Source organism: Falco rusticolus, chromosome 5, assembly GCF_015220075.1.
Source record: "Falco rusticolus isolate bFalRus1 chromosome 5, bFalRus1.pri, whole genome shotgun sequence".
Classification (NCBI taxonomy): domain Eukaryota; kingdom Metazoa; phylum Chordata; class Aves; order Falconiformes; family Falconidae; genus Falco; species Falco rusticolus.
The window spans coordinates 63447055-63467351 of NC_051191.1; the positions used below are offsets into that span (position 1 = coordinate 63447055).

Sequence of the window (20297 nt, forward strand, 5' to 3'; positions counted from 1 at the left end):
GCTACTTCATCTCTGGAGAAGGGGCCAAATTGCTGCTTCTTTTTTTTTAGTGAAGGTGCAAATCTAAGTCTGCTCCACCTGCCCTTCTGCCAGATTTATTTACCATGGAGCCTGAAGGAAACGGATACTGGTTTAATCTGTCATATGTGGTGGTAAATCAGCAGCTTTACAAGCTATTGAGTGATAAAGGGAATAACTGTGTGTATTGTTTAAGGAAACAACATGATCTTAAAAATAATCTAGAGGTTCTTGAAGAAGTTATTAGTGATTGACCGAGCGTTTCTAGTCAACCAAGCAGTTTATTTCATAATAAAACATATAATAAATTTAATAACTTTTTTGGCACAAATTAGTGACTGACTGTAAGAGCACTGAAGATAAAAATCTGACTTCCAGGGTACAAGTGGTTATAAAATTCCAGTTCTAAAGCAACAGTCCTTGATCAAAGTAGCATAGTTGCAGGGCACACTGATTAGAAGCTGAAACATTAATTACGGCTAAGGATCAAGCATAACCCTTATCTACACTTAAATAAAAAGCAATAAAGAAGCAAAGATTTGTCTTAAAGCCAAAGCATCCTCAATTACTACTGACAAAGCACAAAGGTTTATAGCATGGAGACATTTCAGTACCTCATCTGGCATTTGTGCTGCTCTAATCATGAGCTCTGCTTATTTGGGAATGGTGGAAGAATAAAGGCCTACCTGAAAGGAGCAGACAGCATAGACAACCACATTTTAGATAACATACAGTAGTGAGTATAACCGAGGAGGAGAAGGAGGTCTGCCTTTCCTGGTAGATTAAAGGTGGCTGCTCCACGGCCAGGCAGCCTGGGAGGCACTGCTCCATCAGCTGCTGCGATTGAAGTGCCGACCCTTATACAACACCATGAAATGTAGGAGAAGTCATGTCACAAACTTCTATCTGCACTTAAGTAAAAGATGGTTTCCAGTTGGTAGTCTCTGATCTGATCACTACTAGTTAAAGACTTTATTTCCATGAAAGACAGAAGAGATTAAAACACCTCAGACTGAGCAGCAGGGTAGAGGGGAAAGAACTGGGTTTGTGCCTTTTCTGATGGAAAGATGGATGAGCAGTGGTGATCCGAGTCACCCATCTTTAATATGGTCTGTCAGGAAACAGTGGAATAAGATATGACACTTGAAGCAACACTTCTAAAAAGTGGCAAAACCACAACATGTCTAGCCTGTGCAACTCATCAGTACAGTTTACCACAGCCCATTACTGCAGAATTTGGAAGGATTAGATATGTGAAATTCTAGAAATGATAGTTTCTCCATTAGAATAAAAATAAACATATGGTATAAAGTTTCCAGACTCACAGATGTCCCAGGCCTTCAGCTGGGACAGTTCAACAGAGGCAGGATTTTCCAAAAAACGTTCCCTAAGTTTGCTTGCATTTTTATATGCAGCACCTTACACCAGAATCTGTCAAAATTAATATACCACATCACATGAAATGAAATAGTGCAATGAAAACATTTATATTTAATGTAAACTCATCTCCAGCCATTGGTAATCAAGGTCTGATCCAAAAAAAGCCTCCTCAAGCCCCTAAAGAATCAAATTATTCCTTGAGATGGAAGTCTTTCACAAGATTATTTGTACAGATGTATGCAAGCCCCATGCAAAAGATTAAGAAATACATAGACGTTCAGCTCTAACTTAACTGATTCAGCCAAAGGCAATTGCAGTAACTGCAAGCTTTCTCATTTTCCTCTATTCCACCCTCCTCCCAAGTCTGCAGTTATGCTGTTCCCCTATACATAAGACTCTATGTTTCTTTACCTATGCCTTCTGCTTTTGTTTACTGACCAAACTGGCCATGGTGTTTGAGAAAACATGCAACTCAATAACCAACATTTCCTTGCTTGGTGGAATTTAGTTTACAGCTTCAGGAGACAACTGGGAGCTGTGTTCATGCAATCTCTCAAGAGTGCACAGAGAAGAGAGAGGAAAATCTAGGATCAGGTCCACACCCCATTTTCAGGCTCTTCAACAAATGGAAAAAAAGTTTTTAGAAAGCCCCATCTTTTCCTTAAAAAAATAAATCCGTATTAAGGTAATGTATCACTGTACTCTAAATGTTCTGCTTTTATACACTTGAACGATAGATGTCAAATGGGCTGAAACAATCTAGAAGTCACACTGTTTGAAAAATCAGATTTCATAGAGAAAACACAATCACATTTCGTAAAATATACTTCTCCTTTGGATAACTAGTCATCACTTAGGCTTGAGCTCACAAGACCTTTAAGCTGAACTAGTCAGCCTGAGCTTTGCAACTGTGTCTACAGCTGGCATGCAGCTCATTGCTGAGGCAGAGGTCTGAGGTTACTGTCATCAGTAACTGCAGGCTTGTAGTACCTGTGTCAGAGCTTTTTACCTGCTGCCTTCCTAAAAGTTCTTTCTTGCAGGTTCAGGCAGGGAAAAAGCAGAGAACGTGTTGGAGGTTGTTGCTGCTTCATGCCTCGCACTTCTGTAACACTGTCCGACATGCCCCAAGTGAAAACTAGCCATTGACTGTGCCTGAAAGGCTTTTAGCTGCCATGATCTTTGTTATATCCTACTAACAATTAGGAAAAGGCCCTGGCAGGGGCTGAGCATGCCTTTGGGGGGCTCCCACAATGAAAGCAGCAAAGCATTCAAACAAGTGTTTCGTTGTCTCTCTCAATTAACCAGACAATATTGCATCATCACTGCTGTAAATACATTAGCATGCCAAATTGTGCCATTTTGCCTCTCAGCCCTCATTCATGCCTGTAATAAATCAGAGCAAACAGAAGTGACTTTGCATTTTAAGTAACCTTTAGGCACAGCATGCTGGAGCAGAAAGTCCCGCTGAGCCTGAACAGAAGTTGGTCCAGTCAAGACTGATAGCAGCCACCCTGACGGAACATTGAAGAGCAGAGCAAATAGGCCAGGATGTTACACCAGTATATTCTGACACCAGCCTACAGCCCTGGGACTGAAAGGCAGATTGACCCCCACGTATCTTCAGCAGTCCTTCATAGTTCTTTCTTTCATGAATGTGGAAGAGCAGTCCAGTGTCCTTAGTCACTGCAGCATCCTATGGCAGCTATGGGTTTCACATCTAGTTCAGCAGGTGGTGGAAAAGCAGCTGCTTGCTTTATGGCAAAGTCCTGGAGAGCCAAACCAGTGGCTGCTGTAAAAGGGCAGCTTGGAAGGAGGGGAGGGAGACCGATTGCTGTGGTCCTTCCCAACAGCACCTACTGCCAGTCCTGCTTCATGTATTTCCTTAGCATCAGTAAAACCAACAAATCTGACATCCTCTCTTCATACGCTGTCTCATTTCCAGATTTCTCTGGCATCTGTTTTCTTTATAGGAGAAGCAGTCTTGGCCCTTCACTCAGAGGTAGCAAAATCCATCTCTTGGCATTTGCTGCTGACAGCAGCACAGCAGAACAGGTTGACTCACCCTGTTTCAGTTTTCCTTTAAGTGAATCAGATGTCTCTGTCACAGCAGAGCAATGCCTATGAAAAGGGTGGAAGAATAGTGCTGCCATGTGTCACTGAGAGCCCTTGACCACCACCACTTTGAGCTGCCCTGTCATTCTACAAAGTGTGGCAAGAATAAGATGTTTTCAGTACAATTTCAGTGACCAGTCTTCTGCTTTTTTGCTTGTTTTGGCCTAACTGTATTTTGCTTGCCACCTTGGCTGATAGAAAATATGACTGTTCTTGAAAAAACAAGCTTACTCTGAATTTCAGCAAAGATGAGTAAACAAATGCGGCACACAGCACAAAAATGCCACTTGGACTTATTAAAAGGTTCCTTGGGTTCATCTTAAACTGAAGCAGGAAGACGTATGTAAATATACACTAAAGCATCTACTAGTTCTTAGTCACACGGTAAAGCAACTGTCCCAAACTGACCATACCATTAGACAGTCCTGAGCTATCACACTTTGGATTGTGATACCCTCAACGGGAAGTTGATTTGAGGAGAAAGAAGTCAAAACCAAATTCCTGCTCTGCTGAAAGCTTTACTGAGACATAAGGTATTCAAACAGCCTCTGACCAGGCGGGTGGTTGACCAGCTGTGCTCAGCTGAAAGCCCTCTTCCACCCAAGTGAGGGACTTGCTCTCCAGATAAGAAATTCTGAAATAATTTGCCTATCAAAGACATTCAGTTATACTTTCCAAGAACTCTAGTACTCTCTCTTTCCCAGACATACAGTGAATATTTTGCATCGCTCCTTTTTCCACTGTAATTCCGCATTCACGACAGTTTTGAATAAAAGTGCACCACCACATTTTTCTTCAGAAATTGCAACACAGGTGTCTGGGGAGGTAAGGGATGGTTAGGCTGGATGAACTCCAGCATGAACCTTATGCATATCTCAGGGACTCTATAGCATTGCAGGAGAGGTGAGCAGGAGGCTGAAACTGTGTTTATTCTTCTCCCATTAGACTCCCAAAGGTTCCTGTTTGGAGTCGGTGAAGATTGCCATTGATACTGGCTACCGCCATATTGATGGTGCCTTTGTCTACTACAACGAGCATGAAGTGGGACAAGCCATCCGGGAGAAGATTGCTGAAGGCAGGATCAAGCGAGAAGACATTTTTTACTGTGGCAAGGTGAGAAGCTGCACTTAGATTATTCACGCTAAATCCAGGATTTCTGTGAATGGGCTTTCTTAAGAATGTCAGTGGTCAACACCTAGCATGCTTCCAGACCCAACATCCTTTATTTTTCTTTCCTAGCATTACCATAATGCTGCGGAGCTTTATGAGCACTAGATTTGCTGTTAAGTGCAGGAAATCACTGTTGTTCTCAGTTTAAAGCTCTGTTAGCAATGGAAACCACACAACATCCATTCTGCTTAGTATTGTAGGTACCTGCAAGTTTAGACATTGCTACACTCAGTGGTGCTGCTTAAGCTGTTACAGTTGCACGTGTTGTGCTAGCACACATATTTGTATAGTCACACACTGAACCTAACCTAGACAATGATCCTGCAACTGAATTATTTTCTGTTAGAACCCATACAGGTTTGCTGTGAGATTGCACAATGAAAGGGGTGGGAGCAAGCACGTGCATGCAAGTGTCTGTGTACAGGAGAACATCAAGTGCTTAGGTTGGTACTACTGACAGAAAATTACTCATCAAGCTACACCCTTAGTTAGTGTATCACTTGTCATTAAAAAGTTCTTATGATGATGAATCAGCTTGGAGAGAAGATGTCATCACGTCTCTACTTTAGAGCAACAAGGCCAGAGTAATGCATGAGCTAGCTAATGCTTTAAAGTCTTAGCTGTGAAAGCTGATTCCTCTCCTGGAAAAATGAAATCCCTTGTCCAATTCCAATAAAGTGTCTGACAAAAGCTGTTACAACTATGATGGCTGTATCCCAGGTATGAGAGAGAAAGCTCATTGCACATGGCAGAATAAAGATCAAATGGCCCCAGAAAATTCATGATGCCTGTCTAATTTATGGAGTTTATGACCTCGTTCCCCTTCCTGCAGTGCTTCTTTGAAGATGTCAGCCTAATACTTTCCGTTTCTCCTTTCTCTAGTAAGATGTAATCCACAAAAGTTACTCAACAGCCTTGGAAATAAATACCATGGTTCCTAGAGTAACATCCTATGGGATAAGAGACATATTTTACTGTGAGCAATTTAGTTAAGCTCTATAATCTGGGAAATTAAGCTTCAGATTGGGTAGTTTGCAGATCAAACGGATTTTCAGCAGCTATCAAAGTACAGCCATTTCCAGTCTGTAAGGTATGCAACTCTTTTCCAAGTACCCTGCTTGTTCTACTGGTAACAAGCTTGCCATCCAGAGAAATGCTTCATGTCCTCAAATCTTCCACCTTTATCAGGGTAGTCTCTCAGTCTCTCATATGCAAAATATGTTTGGATCAGTCAAAATATTTGGTTTCAATTGTTTTACAGTTTCATTACTGCAAATTACCAGTAATATTTCAAATCAAAACCACAAAGTTTTGCCAAAAGGTTAGAATGAGATGTCCTAACAACGCTGAGTCTTTTCATGTTCCCAACTGCTTCCCCTGAAGTTTATTTTCCCATATAAAACCTTAGGTTCTGTAAAAGCGCGTCTCTTGGCAGATTTTCCAAACTCACTTTATTTATTAAACCTTTCTATATTCAGTTGTCTGATCTAATCGCTGGATGATCTGCCTAGTTAATAATCACTACTTAAACACTGAGCCATCTGTGAAACTGCATTTGATTTCTTGATTGTAAGTTCAGTTGTTCCCTAAACTGCAGATCCCACCGGCTACAGGGCTGCAACACACAGTACCATGGAGCACCGTGGTTCCAGCCTGCCTTGTGACTGTGAGATAGGATAAGTGTGAATTTATCTTTCGGTTGTGTCCTGTTTGTGCTTGACAAAATTTCAGGTGCCCAGAGTGATAGGTCATTACAGTATCTCTGTAGTCTTTAAAGAATTCAAAGGCAGAAGTGGCAAATAGTCTGCAACCAATTCAATCTGTCACAGTCCAGGATTTTCACAGGTTTCACTGAGTATTTTCACAGAAGCTCTGAACTTCCCAGGAGGAGCGAGACTGGATGTCCTTTGCTTTATGAACTTAGGTGTCTTTAGCTTTATGTACCTCACAAACTTATGTATCTTATGAACTTCAGGCAAATATCAAGCCACTGGTAAGGAGCTGACTGATAGGAATTGCTGCATCTTCTGGAAAACATGGTAGATACAGTAGACCATTCTTGGAAGCGGTCTGTATAACGAAAGTTGGTTTTGTTTTGAGCCACGCTGACATCAGAAGTACTGGAAATTCCCGAGACCCTTCAGACTCAAAACCCTCATGCAGATCTTTCCTTAAAGATGATACAAACCAAAGGCCGGTCGGTCAGGAGAGACTAACAAGAACAGCCCCGCTGAGTGGCAGTGTTACTAGAAAAGCAACTTGGTGCAGTCGGGCTGCATCTGCCAGTTGAAATCATCAGCACTTGCACTTGGCTCTTGCTGCTGGCTGGCTGATCAGGCAGAGCAGCTCAGCATCCAGAAATTTTAGAGGTTTTATATCAACTGCCAACATCTCACTTGGCTTATATAGCAAGACCTTTTTGGTCTCCTCTTTCATCCCAGGATATTTCTTTCATTAAACTAGAAGTAACATTTCCAGGAAATGTGGTGTCCTGAAATGCCAAAGCCAGCTGGCAACTTTGACTGCTCAAATGTCTGCATGGGTTCTACTTAGGCAGATAATACAATAACTTGTACAAATCATGAAAACAGTTATGAAACTTAAGTTTCCATGGCATCTATGTATTAACATAGTACAAAAGTTTGCTATTTCTAAAGACTGTTTCTTTAGAGCCTCTGCAGTTTTTTAAAGTAAAGTATACTCACTGGCAAGTACTGAGCTCAATAGCACTGGGCTAGAAAGGGCACTTGGAAAAACTGCTTCTAAACTATCAACATAACTCAGGCTACTAAATTTCTAAAACACAGTAACAAAACAAACTAGAAGAAAGGGTATACAGATTCATTTCCTTACCTGTATTTAATTTCATCTCATTTTACATGTAAAATACTTAAAAGAAACACTAGACCACAGGCTTTCAGGAAATCCAGTGGAACAGCCTGAAACTCCGAGAGCAGAACCTTGGTCCCTTTACTGTAGTATACCTTCAGCCTGTGTAACAACCATCTAGTGATCATAAAACTCTTCATGCCTTGCAACATACAGCTGGGGAAGGCCTAGTATGAATTTCCAGATGGCAAAGCCTGTTTTGGTTTGTCAGGTTAGGGCAGGGTCAGATGTGCTGCTCTCAGTGCAAGTGAACTTAATGGGTCCTTGCCTCTGCTGGCAAAACTGAGTAGACAGTTATTATTCCCCAGGAAAACAATAATCTGGTTTAAAAATGCCAAACATCTGAAATACTTTAAAACTTACCCAGGCTATGTGCTTTGACACCTATAATCATTATCCTCTGAAAATGGTAATTCAAGTGTTTTGTGTCTTAAGAACGAATTCACTCTATACCTTGGCATGCGCTGACTGCCAGCTTTGTTGGCAGAACAATGACCATACCAACAAACAGCAGGTTTTCCCAGCCAATAAAGGTGCCAAAAACCTCAACATGGCTCCACATGTCAGTTTTGCACATTGAAAAAAGAAGATAAAATAATACAGCTTATTGCGTGCAAACAAATGGTGTTTTAAACCTTCTACTGTGTATTAATTCTGGGTTTTGTCAATTCTAACTGCAGCAATCAGTTTACAGAGAGTCCTTGGTTACTAATTACCATGCTATGGTTTTATTCTTGCTAGAGATTTGCATCAGCAGAGTTCAGTTAGAGATAGTACTGAAAGCTAATCAACTCAGCACACTCCATAGCAACCTCAGGGCATAGCCCACAAGGAAGCAGTTGTGATTAAAGCGGCTGAAAAGGCTGCACTTTAACTAGTCACACCTGCACTACAGTAACTAAACTATAATACATATTTCACTGAGGACTAGGGAGTAAATTAAAACTTCCCTAGGTCAGGCACCCACTCCAGCTCCATGACCACAGGAGAAAACAGAAAGATTCTTTATGCTGGGTGGTTGGTTGCTCAATAGCTAACCCACACCATCCCAGCTTCTGCCTTCAAGCATAAAACCGACCACAGATTTCTTGTGGGAACAAAGTTTTCCAGTGAAAGCATATGCTTGGAAAACTCAGAAAACAAAAAGCATCTGCCTAAGCTCATTGAGCAGAAGTTTGCAATATCTCGACTCGGAAGAACCTGTGTTGTAATAAACAAATATATATTGCCATTACTGGGTTGGCACTGCAGTCCTGGGCAAAGAGTCCATCTTAACCTCTACATCTGCCTCTGGAAGAGGACAGAATAAGGCCCCTCACCTTTGTCCCGCAGTGATGTAGATCACAATGTCTTTGCACTGTGTACAAAGGGCTCTGTCAGAAGGGAAGTGTTGGTTGGGGGTGTGTGTCAGCTGCAGGATGCATATGTTCCTCCTGGCACCCAGAAAAGAACTTGTGTTTGCCTCCCCAGCTGTGGAATACCTGCCACCCCCCAGAGCTGGTGCGTCCCACACTGGAGAAAACCCTGAAGATCCTGCAGCTGGACTACGTTGACCTCTACATTATTGAGCTGCCAATGGCTTTCAAGGTAAAAGGAAAAATTGCCTGAAAAATGCATGATTGGCTTGAACCAAGGTCTCCATCTAACATCTTACTTGCAGCTTCCAGTTCACGTTGAAAATACCACATTGGCCAGATAGTGTTTGATATATATTACACTCATACATTTCTGTGCACTACCCATGCAAAGAGAGGCTGATGTTTCTTCATACTGCTGGCTCTGAGCGACTTGTAGCCAAAATCATTGAATGCAAGGAGCTCACATCAGAGTTGCATGCCTCCCTTAAAAGTCCCTAAACTTCCTGGCTTCACACCCATTTGTACCTTACTTTACAATTTTCCTCTGCAAGTATATGATATAAAGGCAAATTTAATAATACTGAATTAGAAGAATGAGATTCAAAAAGTATAAGTGGGTTTGAACCCATTAAATCCTTTTTCTTAGAGAGAACAGGGTCAGGCAAGTAGCTGGCTAACTACGTCTGAGGGATGTCTAAGCTCCAAACTGGCCTCTTTTTGCAAGGAAGGTAGTTCTCTGATTACTAAAATTGTATTTTGCTATAGACTCCAAACTGCCAAAAGCATCAGATAGGAAACAATTTACCAATGAAGCAATCACCTTAGACCTGTGGTTCCTTTTTTCCTCCGACAAAGCCATATCCCATTAAGACCTGTATAGGAGTAACTAGACTCCGATATTAAAACTTTATTTATATGGTCCCATGTATGGAATCCTTTTGGGTGCATTTTTAAAAATTTCCCACCACTTGCAATTTCCTGTTTCCCTTTGCTTGTGTTTGTATTCTCTAGTAGTTCATTCTCCCACATAGTGAAGGTCATTGTCTCACAATACAAAGATATAGACAGCTGGCTTTAAAGTAATGTACATCTGACTCCCTGAGGCCTGTATCAACAATCTGAGTTGTTAAAGGAGTAGCAGTCCTAGAGATTCATTCAAGTCCCCCATGAGAGGAGAGAGAAAAAAGTTGCTTTCCGCCTGAAAAATATACATTTTCCTGTGCCAAATACTAAAGGAAAAACCCGCACCCTTTTGCAATGGTGACTGGTTTCCTCTCTTTGCTTCCTCTCTCACAAGTGCACCCATCCCACATGTGATGCTTGCCTTTGGTGAGGGGCATGCAGGTGTAGTACTAAAAAACTTCTATTCTGCCCTAATCTGCAAACATTGGTGCTTTCCTATCTCCCCAAAAGCCTTCTTAGCAATAGTAGTCTTTGCTTAAAACCAGTAAAGTACTTGAGACAAAACTTACAGCCCACTCTGAAACCAGTAAGAAACATGCCCCTGCAGAGCCCAGCAGTGCAAACTGCTATAGGGGCTTTTAGGAGGAGTAACCTGGATTTTGGAGAGCACCACTCGGAGGAGGAAAGCCTCACCATGCCTGCACTTTTAGGTGGCCGAGAATGATTGGAGTAGTCAAGAATAATGTCTGGAGTGACATTTTTCACTGACCTGTCAACATTAACTTGCACCTCCCTGGTTTTTTCCCCTCACAGAGATTCCCCATTCAGGACTTCTGTCCTTCCTCCCTTTAGCCCAGAGGTGGAGCTCAGCCCCTCTACCCTAGCAAGGCAGACGACCAGCAGGAACAGGTCTCCTGCAGGCTACCAAAAGCTCTCTGCCTGAGGAGCTTATACCCACTGGAAGGTTTTCTAGGGGGCTCTGCTAAGATGACTGATCTATCAGTGAGCAGGTACCTGTGCACAAAATGATCTCCAAATCTCTCCCACTACATTGCCTTACCTAGCAGGAAAGCAGGTATTTTAGCCCTACACTGAGCAAGTCTCATCCAAGTATCTTCTTGTCATTTTAAAAGACTAAATCAAAACAGACCATTGGCCTCACTATTTGACTTACTATTGCTTTCTGTTTATAAAATAGACATTCACAAGCTGTTAAAATTGCTCTTTCAAGAAAGCCTGCTTGTCAAAGTCTTCTTTTTTGTGAAAAGCGATAGAATGTGCAGACGTTTCTTCCTGCATCTGTGTTGACGAGGAAATTATTATAATGGGCGCAGTGCTTTTCCTATCAGTAGTTACCAACTGCTGTGTTTTAAATATGCAAGTTGTCTGGTAGCTTTTGGAATACCTCCATACTTTGAAATGACATGCTATGATGTGATCCCTGCATAGTGACAGTGACTGTACAGTGCTAGTGCTGTCCCACTTACTTCAGTGCTCATATGGCAGCATGGTAAGAAGCCACCTTGCATTCAGTCTAAGGTGTGTGGCTGACTGCAAGAGAAAACCACAGCATTTGTGGGAGTGACTGGTGTGGTATAGTCCGTAAGAACCAAAAACTAAAAAACGAGACTAACTTCTGAAAGATGTTTGCAAAGACCCAGTAACCACCATCTCGTCACCATCAAAACACTACCGTTCTTTCAGCACTGTATCCACCTGCAGGCAATTCTTCCATTCAGGAAGAATTGCTTAAAGGGAGAGCCTGGCCGAGAAGGTATTGCCTGGAGATTGTTGAGCAGTGACAACTGTGCTCCGACACCTTGTGTAGTTCCCTGGAGGCAGGAGGATTGATCCTTGTGCGAATCCACAATAGCTGGCACCACTTATCTTAGGATAAGTTTACCTTCAAGCATCGTTCATTCTGACTTTCTCCGCTTTCTGGAACATGAGCAATAGAGGGAAGCAGGGGAATGATAAGTTAGCTAATGTAATAGCCATTTATTGACTACTATATAATGTTGAACAGAAGTTAATGAATAAGAAGCGGAATAGAGTAAGAAGGTCTTCAAGTAAGATGAATTCAGACTCATCCCCTGAACTCAAAGACATCCAGCTGCTATGCATTGAGCTTACAGTCCTTGAAGAGTCTGGAACGTCATGAGGATTAATGGTTTGTTCCAAAATATCATGGGGCAGTTTTGTAAATAGGGCTTTGCTTCAAGTTATGATGGCAAACAGCTTGCCTTCTAATAGAAAAAATTATATAAGAATGTACGCAACAGCCACCTACCTCCTTCTAGTCAAGAATTATTATTTTTTTTCAGGGGCAACAAGTCATCTTTGTTGAATTCATTGAGGAAAATGAGCACATTTGGAGGAGACAGGCTTTTGCCTGTAACTTAGACCCTGGCCTCTGAAATCTGAGGCTGTATTTTCCTTAGGCTCACTTTTCCCCCATGAAATGCCTTGAATTTGAACTTGATTGAATTGGGAGGCACCAGTTACTGATCATATTAGTCACAGCTGCATGTTCCCAAGGAATTACCATGGTAACATCTTGTACTCACACCTTTGAAATGTAGCAGCTTGCAGTCAGATCAAGTGTCAAACATCACTGAAGCATTTTTATGAAGATAAGTGAAATTGCAATCAGACATGAGGGTGGGAAGTGTTAATGCATTACTTGCAACAGCAGTGAAATGACCAGCAAATAACAGAAAGCCGTGCTCATGAGATATCAGCTCATAACTCATTTCTGAAGTCTTGTTTGTGGGGTATAGAGAGAGGAAGAAAGTTCCTAGTGCCTAAAGAAAGGTGGGTAATGCACTTAGAGAGGTTCATGGCCTGTACTATAGCTATGCACATAGCCCTTTACCACTAGTAAATTGTTCTTGTAAATAGTCCCTCCAATTGTTGGGAGTAAAACTGAGCTGGTACTCTTCCCAGGTGCTTAGGTCACAAGCAGTATCAAGGGAAGGGCTGGGAAGAAAGGAAAGAAGTAGTAGTAAAGTATGCAGGTTTGGTACTGTAACCCAGCCCTTTGGAAGGAGACTAATCCTTCGGATGCCATAGTGTAAAAGTCAGAAGTTCACCGAAAATTGAGGCCATCTGTGAACTCCTGAGTGCACACTATGTGACAACACTGAGTGTTTCAGAAAGCTTGATTGTTTTTTTGTTTGGTAGTAGAAACAGTCTTGGAAAAAATCTTTGCTCTGAGGAGTGATAATGTGTCTTTAAAGCACAAAAGTGTGGTTTTGCTTTTCAGCCTGGAGATGCCATCTACCCTAAAGATGAAAATGGGAAAATTATCTACCATGAGACAGACTTATGTGCCACCTGGGAGGTAAGAAAGCACAACATCCATCCACACATGCTCTTAAACCCGCACATCCTCATTCTCAGTTTTACTTGTGGCCTTTGTAAACAGAGCTGAGGCACACTGACGAGGCAAATGACTCAAATTCTACTAGCTCCATGGATAAATCTTACTTCTGTCCCTAAGAATGTTGCTTCTTGCCATCACTTAATTATTTTTATAACAAAATGAAACATTGCTGAAGTGTCTGACATCCACATTCCTTCTTTCAGAGTGCACTCTATATTTGGTAGTTGAGGTATCTGTAGGTTTTACCAAGCCCTCCTCTTTATCAGTTCATTACAGAAGGAGAAAGTTGGAGCCCTAAGTGACTGGATCCTCCTAAAAAAAGCAGGGGAAAAAAGGAAGCTTTTCACCTTAAAAAAAAAAAAAAATCACCACAATTTGTCCTAAAGCTCACCATAAAAAACTACACAAAAAACAGCAAAACCATTGCCATCAGAACAAATTCATTCAAATTTAATTATCAGATGAGAACACAAGGTATTTCTGCTAAGACGACTTGGAGGAAAGTAGCATTTGTCTGAGAGATGGCATCCTAGGTTTTTTTGCGATCACTCTAGTCCTTTAGCCAGGTGTCTCCTTAAGCCTACTGCCACTTGGCTTCAGGATCTCAGGTGAAGCCACATGTGTGTGATTAGCAATCTTTTCACATTCCTGCCTCTCAAAGCCTTGGACACTCTAAGTCATGGCCAAAATTGGTCAGCTCTCCTTCTGCACCAGGTCTGCTGCAGAAGCATCACTAATGCATCCCAGTTCACACCAAGGGAAATAACATGGGCTACTACATGCTCCACTTCAGCTTGCACTGTCCAGAGCCGGGTAATCACATCCCAGTTTAGCTTTACTCTAGGTGCAGCAGAGAGAGGTGGAGGACGGGTGAAACTCTTGAGTGAAAGTTCAGAATGGGAGAGAGTCTGGGCAGGTTTGGGCTTTCCCCTGGCAGCTGAGCCATCCAGGCTGGGTCTGAGGGGGAACGGGGGCTTCCACATCAGCTGTTAACCCTTGTCTTGGGCTGGTACTGTTCATTCCTGTTTCACAGGCTAGTTGCTCAAACATTAAGAGCAACAGCTGTCCAAACACCGTTACGGTTTTATCTTCAAGCTGGTGCTTATTGTAAAGGGTATGTTGTAGCAGGCTACTCTCTTCAGCTAGTAAGCCAAGAGAAAAAATAGGTGATGGTGAGTGCCTGCAAATAGTAACATCAGTCTAAAAAAACTGGCTAAACTCAATCCAGATAATTTCACCCTCTCCGTATGGTGCTAGCAGACAAAAACGGCTTCACATGATTATATTTGCTGACTTGTCACTGAGTGATACAAAGCATACGAGGCCAACTAGAGGTCATAATACATGGTGCCTCTTACCTCCCTGCTTTCAGCTCCTGTGAGACAGAAAGAAATAACAAAACGTGCAGGAGGGGCATCCAGCTCCACAGTGGGGTCTGCTCTGCCTCAAACAGGCACTGAATCATTTGGGTGCAGTTTCTGGGAGGAGAGGGGAGTACCACAGGAAAGGACCCTTTTTTCCCCCTTAACATCCTAGCAGATGAAGCTAATGAAGACCATGGCATGTATTCATATCCTGTATTCATAAGGCTTGCTCAGCTATTAGAGTTTGTCTGAAGTACAGAATACCTAGAATTCCTCTCCCCTCCCTATTTTTTCTACTTTATACTGTACTGAAGCTTTCTGTGCTGGTTTTGTCATGTGCCTTGTGAGATATGCAGGGGATTTCACTGGATAGAGACTTCATATAAATGCTGTTGCAGAAATAAAAGGAATAAATTGACTTATCAGGAAAGCAATCTGTTTTGTTCACTCTCCTTTCTCCAGCTTTTGAGGCTGCACTAAAGCAGCATAAGGTAAAGAAAGCTCTTTGAAAGCAGATGTCTGGCACTTAAGTATCTGTATCTTAGATTAATCTTTCTGCTCCCCAGACAATTTCTATCCTCATAGGAGGTATAAAACATAAGGCTTTGGTCTGGAAAGCAGATCCACACAGGAATGGAGTTTAGAATAGCAGGACAGCACCAGCCCTCATGCTGAGAGAGCTGTCCATTCTGCTGCAGCAAAGGTTTTTCTGCAGTCTCAAGAAAAGTCCATCTTCTACCTACTTTTAAAATGCATGCTCCAAGGAATCAAGCCAACATGTGGGACTCCACTGATTTTTGCTTTCTTTGCAGGCAATGGAAGCATGTAAAGATGCAGGCTTGGCAAAGTCTATTGGAGTATCCAATTTCAACCGCAGGCAGCTGGAGATGATCCTGAACAAGCCAGGACTTAAGTACAAACCTGTCAGCAACCAGGTATGACTGCAGGCAGTGCCTGCCACGTTGCCCCTGCCCTGTAGGGATTGCCACCGTGTGTGGAAAGGTGACGTACACTTTGCCACAGATGCTGCCTTCCATAATGTCATACTTCCATTTCTAGCTTGAAAATATTACTCATCCTATCTAGGCCAAAGATAAATATTTGAAGGTGCTGGAACAATTGCTCTCCTCAGTTCTTGCTCCAGGGCTATAAAACTAGTGCCTCTGTGCCAAAGCTCCATAACAAGGTTGAATGCTGAGTCAATTCAGATCTTAAGTCTCTGCCATGTACCTTAAAGTCCAAAAAATTCCCAAGACAATCCATTCAGAGTTAGCCAGTTCTCAGTGAAGCCACGTCTACCTCAGCTGACACCAAAACAACACTAAGTATCAGAGATCCTGAGTCACTCTAAGCTCCAAGTCTGAAAGCTATGAGAAGTAACTCCTAGATTTCCTGTACTTGCTCTCCCGTGCCTTTCCTATAAGATGTCAGTAAGAGTTAGAGAAAAACTTAAATTACAGAGGAGACCCTACTAAGCAGCCAACTTGAGCTGAGCAAGCCTGTGAAGACGATAGGCACGTCTGAGTTAAATTACAGCAGCAGAGCTCAGAGAAGGCAGTAAGCGGCAGTGACCCATCTGAATGCCCAGTACTTTGACTCTGGCATTTGGCAGGTCTCTGCATTTCCTCGAAATCACTGGGAAGCTCTTCTAATTCATCTGGCACAAACAGATATCCATGTTAGCAATATCAGAGAAGAGGCCAGAGACCAACTGGGACCAGCTTCCCACCCTCAGCGCCTGGCCTGGAGGGCTGGGGTTGACATGGAGCAGGGCAGGGAACCTGGCCATCACCTTCAGTTCGGTCTCTGGCCTGCAGGGAAAGGCAGCCTATGAGGGGAGGAAATTCCAGCACCCTTCACTGGGTATTAATATGCCCAGTGGGCGCAAAATGCAATTGCTGTTTCTGGCATGCCCTTATGACTGCCCTGAGCATTGCTGCTGCTTCCTGGGGTTGAGGAAAACCAGGCAAAAGATTAAGCCCAGCTTCGGGCAGCTAGCCAGCAGACATAGATGTGCCAGCTAGCTTCAGACTGCCTGCAAACAGTGGTTACTCTGTCACCTTGTAGACATCCCTTTCCCAGAGACTAAGAATGCAGCCAGAAAATCCCTGCCTGTAAGGGAACAGTATTTGCAATGTGGGAGGGCAGAGCTTCCAACAAGGTCATCATAAGCATCCTGGGGATGTCTCACCTTTTGCATATCTCCCTCTCACCTTTTTATCTGGGGCAGCTTATGCCAACACTTCCCCTAATAACAACATCAGATTAGTCACCCTGAATGCAAGAGGCAGAGAAATGAAGATCTGACCCAGATGAGATGGGTTGCCTTCTCAGCCTACTTCTCTAGTGAGCTTCCCTCCCCCCTCCTCATTGCCACCTTTCCACTGGGGACCAATAACAATTCCCTGCAGACAAATTGTAGTCATGGATATTGATCTGCTGTCCACAAAAGAAAAAAAAAAAATCCATCACCCAGCAATGTGCAATTAGAACAGTAACCACAAACTGAGTTTCCCTATTCTTTAACTTACCTGTATCTTTTCCTGAAAGTACCACTTGGTCTGTAGCTCTCACAAATATGGGGACACCATCTGCTTCTATATCTGGCCCTGTTGGTTAATTATTCTTTCTGCATTACTCATGTAGGTCGAATGCCATCCCTATTTTACCCAACCAAAACTCTTGGAGTTTTGCAGACAACACAACATTGTTATTGTTGGGTACAGCCCATTGGGAACCTCAAGAGATGAAACATGGTAAGTCCCCATGTTACTTTCTAATCAAAGGACAATATCCATGAACAGTATAATAGCTCTTCACAGCTGCATCTCTGTGCAAAATACTTTTGTCCCCATTTTCAAAGTAGTTTTGAACTTCAATGTCTAAATATTCTGTTGTGAATGTAAACTTGCAATGCTCCTGCCGCACGCTGTCATCAAAAAATGCCAGGTTTCTGTATAGGAGGTTGCTTTAGTTCCCCTCTGACAGAAAGCAAGTGTCTGTAACTGGGAATGTCAAGGAAGTAAGGAAGTAAAAACTAAGACAACATTAGGACATCGCATAGGAAGTTGCCACTGACAGCCCACCAACTTAACTGCCAAAGCTTTTCTCCCATCTTTCACGCTGCTTGTCAAAAAGGTGCAGTATTCTGTCCACAAACAAGTAGATTACTATGTTCTGACATGGAAGATTAGGGGGTTTTGATTTTCTTTCTTTCCAATTTTCTTCCAGGGTAAACGTGTCCTCCCCTCCTTTACTGAAGGATCCTGTGCTGAATGCCATTGGCAAGAAGTACAACAAGACAGCTGCACAGGTTGCTTTACGTTTCAGCATCCAGAGAGGGGTAGTGGTCATCCCAAAAAGTTTCAATCCACAACGCATCAGAGAGAATTTCCAGGTAAGTTTGTACTCCAATGGTGCATGGATAAATCCACTTACATTGGCTTAGCCCTTATAGAAGGTTATTTTCCCATTTCTTTCTGTAGACATAAGGCTTGGCCAATGTCAAGCTTTGCTGTATTTTATGGTTTTTGTGCCCATCACTTAATGGTATCATAATGTGACATTAGAGCAAAGTAGACTAAATTTTGGTGTCTTTTAATCCTCCGAAACAGATAAAGTTTCAGGTGGTGGTATATCCCAGAACACCAGTTGTTGCAGTAAGCAGCACAAGCAAAATGAAGCAATTCAGTAGGTCAGCATCCCAAGGTTGCTGGCTGTAGGTGTTCAGGAACGACTGACCTGTTCTGCTCAGTCTTCAGATATAGGGCAGCTTTATCAGGGAAGGGTTGCTGCCTACAGGTGTGCCAGAAAGGCTCATAATAACCACACCACCAGAGATCATCTGGCTTGCCCACTAACACCAAAATAAGATGAAGAATTTGTTCCCATGTCCCTTGCAGCAATGAGTACCCGCACTGCTCCCTGCTTTCCCTGCCAATGTATTCCTTTCAAAGCTGGTGACCCAGTACTTGCCAGACTACCTTTCTCTTCTTGTGAAAGACTATAAGCAAATGTGACTGGACTTTTTCATGCCCTCAAGACTTTCCTACAAGTGCAAGCAAGTATGGTGAGGGACACAGGGGAAGGGGAGGGGATTGTAATTCTGAAACCTGGAACATATGAACATTGATTATGACATGAAACACTAACTTATTCCTAACATGTCCTTCCATTAGATCTTTGACTTCTGCCTCACTGAGAAAGAGATGAAAGAAATTGAAGCCCTGAACAAAAACGTTCGTTATGTGGAACTGTTAATGTAAGTCCAGGAGGAATACTAGATCCTCACAGAACATTCCTGTCTTTTCAGAGGATTTTAAAAAACCCAAACAAACACTTCCTTTTAATAGTAATTTTTGTATAAATCACCTTATTTTTAGATAAGGCTTAAATATGGGAGGTCTTTAATGCAGCCTGAATATGTTCCTGGACCTGTTGCAAAAATAAGCGTGCAATACTTGCTCACAGCTCAGATGTCAAAAGCCCACCGCGTAGAAAGTGACTGTGTCTGGTTATTCCACCTCTGCTCCATCTCCTTAAACACTTTCTGCTATGTGTTGTAGTGACAGCCTCAGCCACTGATGAGGTGTAGCATTGCCCCATCTAACAGTGCAGACAGAGCTAAAATTCAAATAGGAGCACTTTGTCTTCCCCCTCCTTCTCACCTTCATTTCCAGTGCTCAGCAAGTCGTGTTGCTGCTCGTGTACAATGGCTTACGGATTGTAAACCCGGTGTTTCCAGAGGCAGCTTGTCCTAAATTGCCACATGGAAGGCTGAGAATTAAGAACACTGCTACATGAAACCACAAGGCTGACTTAGGGAGAACTCTGCTCCTTTTTGCTTAATACTTTGTTCAGAGTATCAAGATTCACCTACCCAACTTCCTTATTAAAGAGGGTACATCTTAGTGACCACAAGCAGTCAGAAACTTTCTTTTGGCCTCTTCTTTGATGCTGTCAACTTCAGCAATATCCCTCTCCTGCTGTCATGTGAGTTGTACCTTCTTGCATGGAAAGCAGAAAACAATACAGCTTGTTTGACTGCTAGACCACTTCCTAATGATCTCCTCCGAGAACTAACAAGGCTTGATCTCTTACTTCTTGTGATCTAAAGCTTACCACCTAATGTACTTGTGCTTCATGGGAAGGCTACACTACCTCAGAAAACTCAGACTGACCCAACATCATCTTTTCCAGAGAAAGAGGCCATTTGTTTTTCCTTCAGCTCAATAGCACCTACAGTTTATGGCCAGACTTTATGCTTTCCCCTTTTCAGGGCACTCAATATGTAGCCAAATGCTAGAGATTTTTTCCATGCATTTCTCTTGTTACCTTGGATTATCTGTGTCTTGCCAAACTGTATCATGCTCAAGCACTAAAAATAATGAAAAGCAGGATAGCAGCATCAATAGCACTCTAAAACGTTGACAATTGCCCAAAAGATGGGGGGAAACATTGCAAAGGAGCAAATAAACCACTTACTGTGCTGCATAAATATGATAAGAAATATGAACTCAGTTAAAAACATCATAATGGGGCCCATCTTTCACATTTAAGCTCAGCCAGGTGCTCCGAGGCTTTAGTTTCTTAAAACTTAAAATAGCCTTCCATCAATTAGCAGCACTTAGTTCCAGAAGGCTTTCACATATGGCCCAAAAGATTCTTATATGTGTTTTGGTATTTGAAATTGTTTGCTTTTTCATAGCTAAGTTGAGT

The 20297-nt window shown here is 42.4% G+C and overlaps 1 protein-coding gene across 1 annotated transcript in view; it reads left to right on the plus strand.

Moving 5' to 3' along the window:
* The window catches only part of AKR1D1 (aldo-keto reductase family 1 member D1), a 34801-nt gene that overhangs the window by 12134 nt on the left and 2370 nt on the right, over positions 1–20297 (plus strand). The window contains exons 2-8 of the mRNA XM_037387875.1: positions 4456–4623; positions 9040–9156; positions 13096–13173; positions 15392–15514; positions 17226–17335; positions 17811–17976; positions 18758–18840. Coding sequence (XP_037243772.1) covers positions 4456–4623; positions 9040–9156; positions 13096–13173; positions 15392–15514; positions 17226–17335; positions 17811–17976; positions 18758–18840 — 845 coding nt within the window. The remainder of the gene's footprint in view (positions 1–4455; positions 4624–9039; positions 9157–13095; positions 13174–15391; positions 15515–17225; positions 17336–17810; positions 17977–18757; positions 18841–20297) is intronic.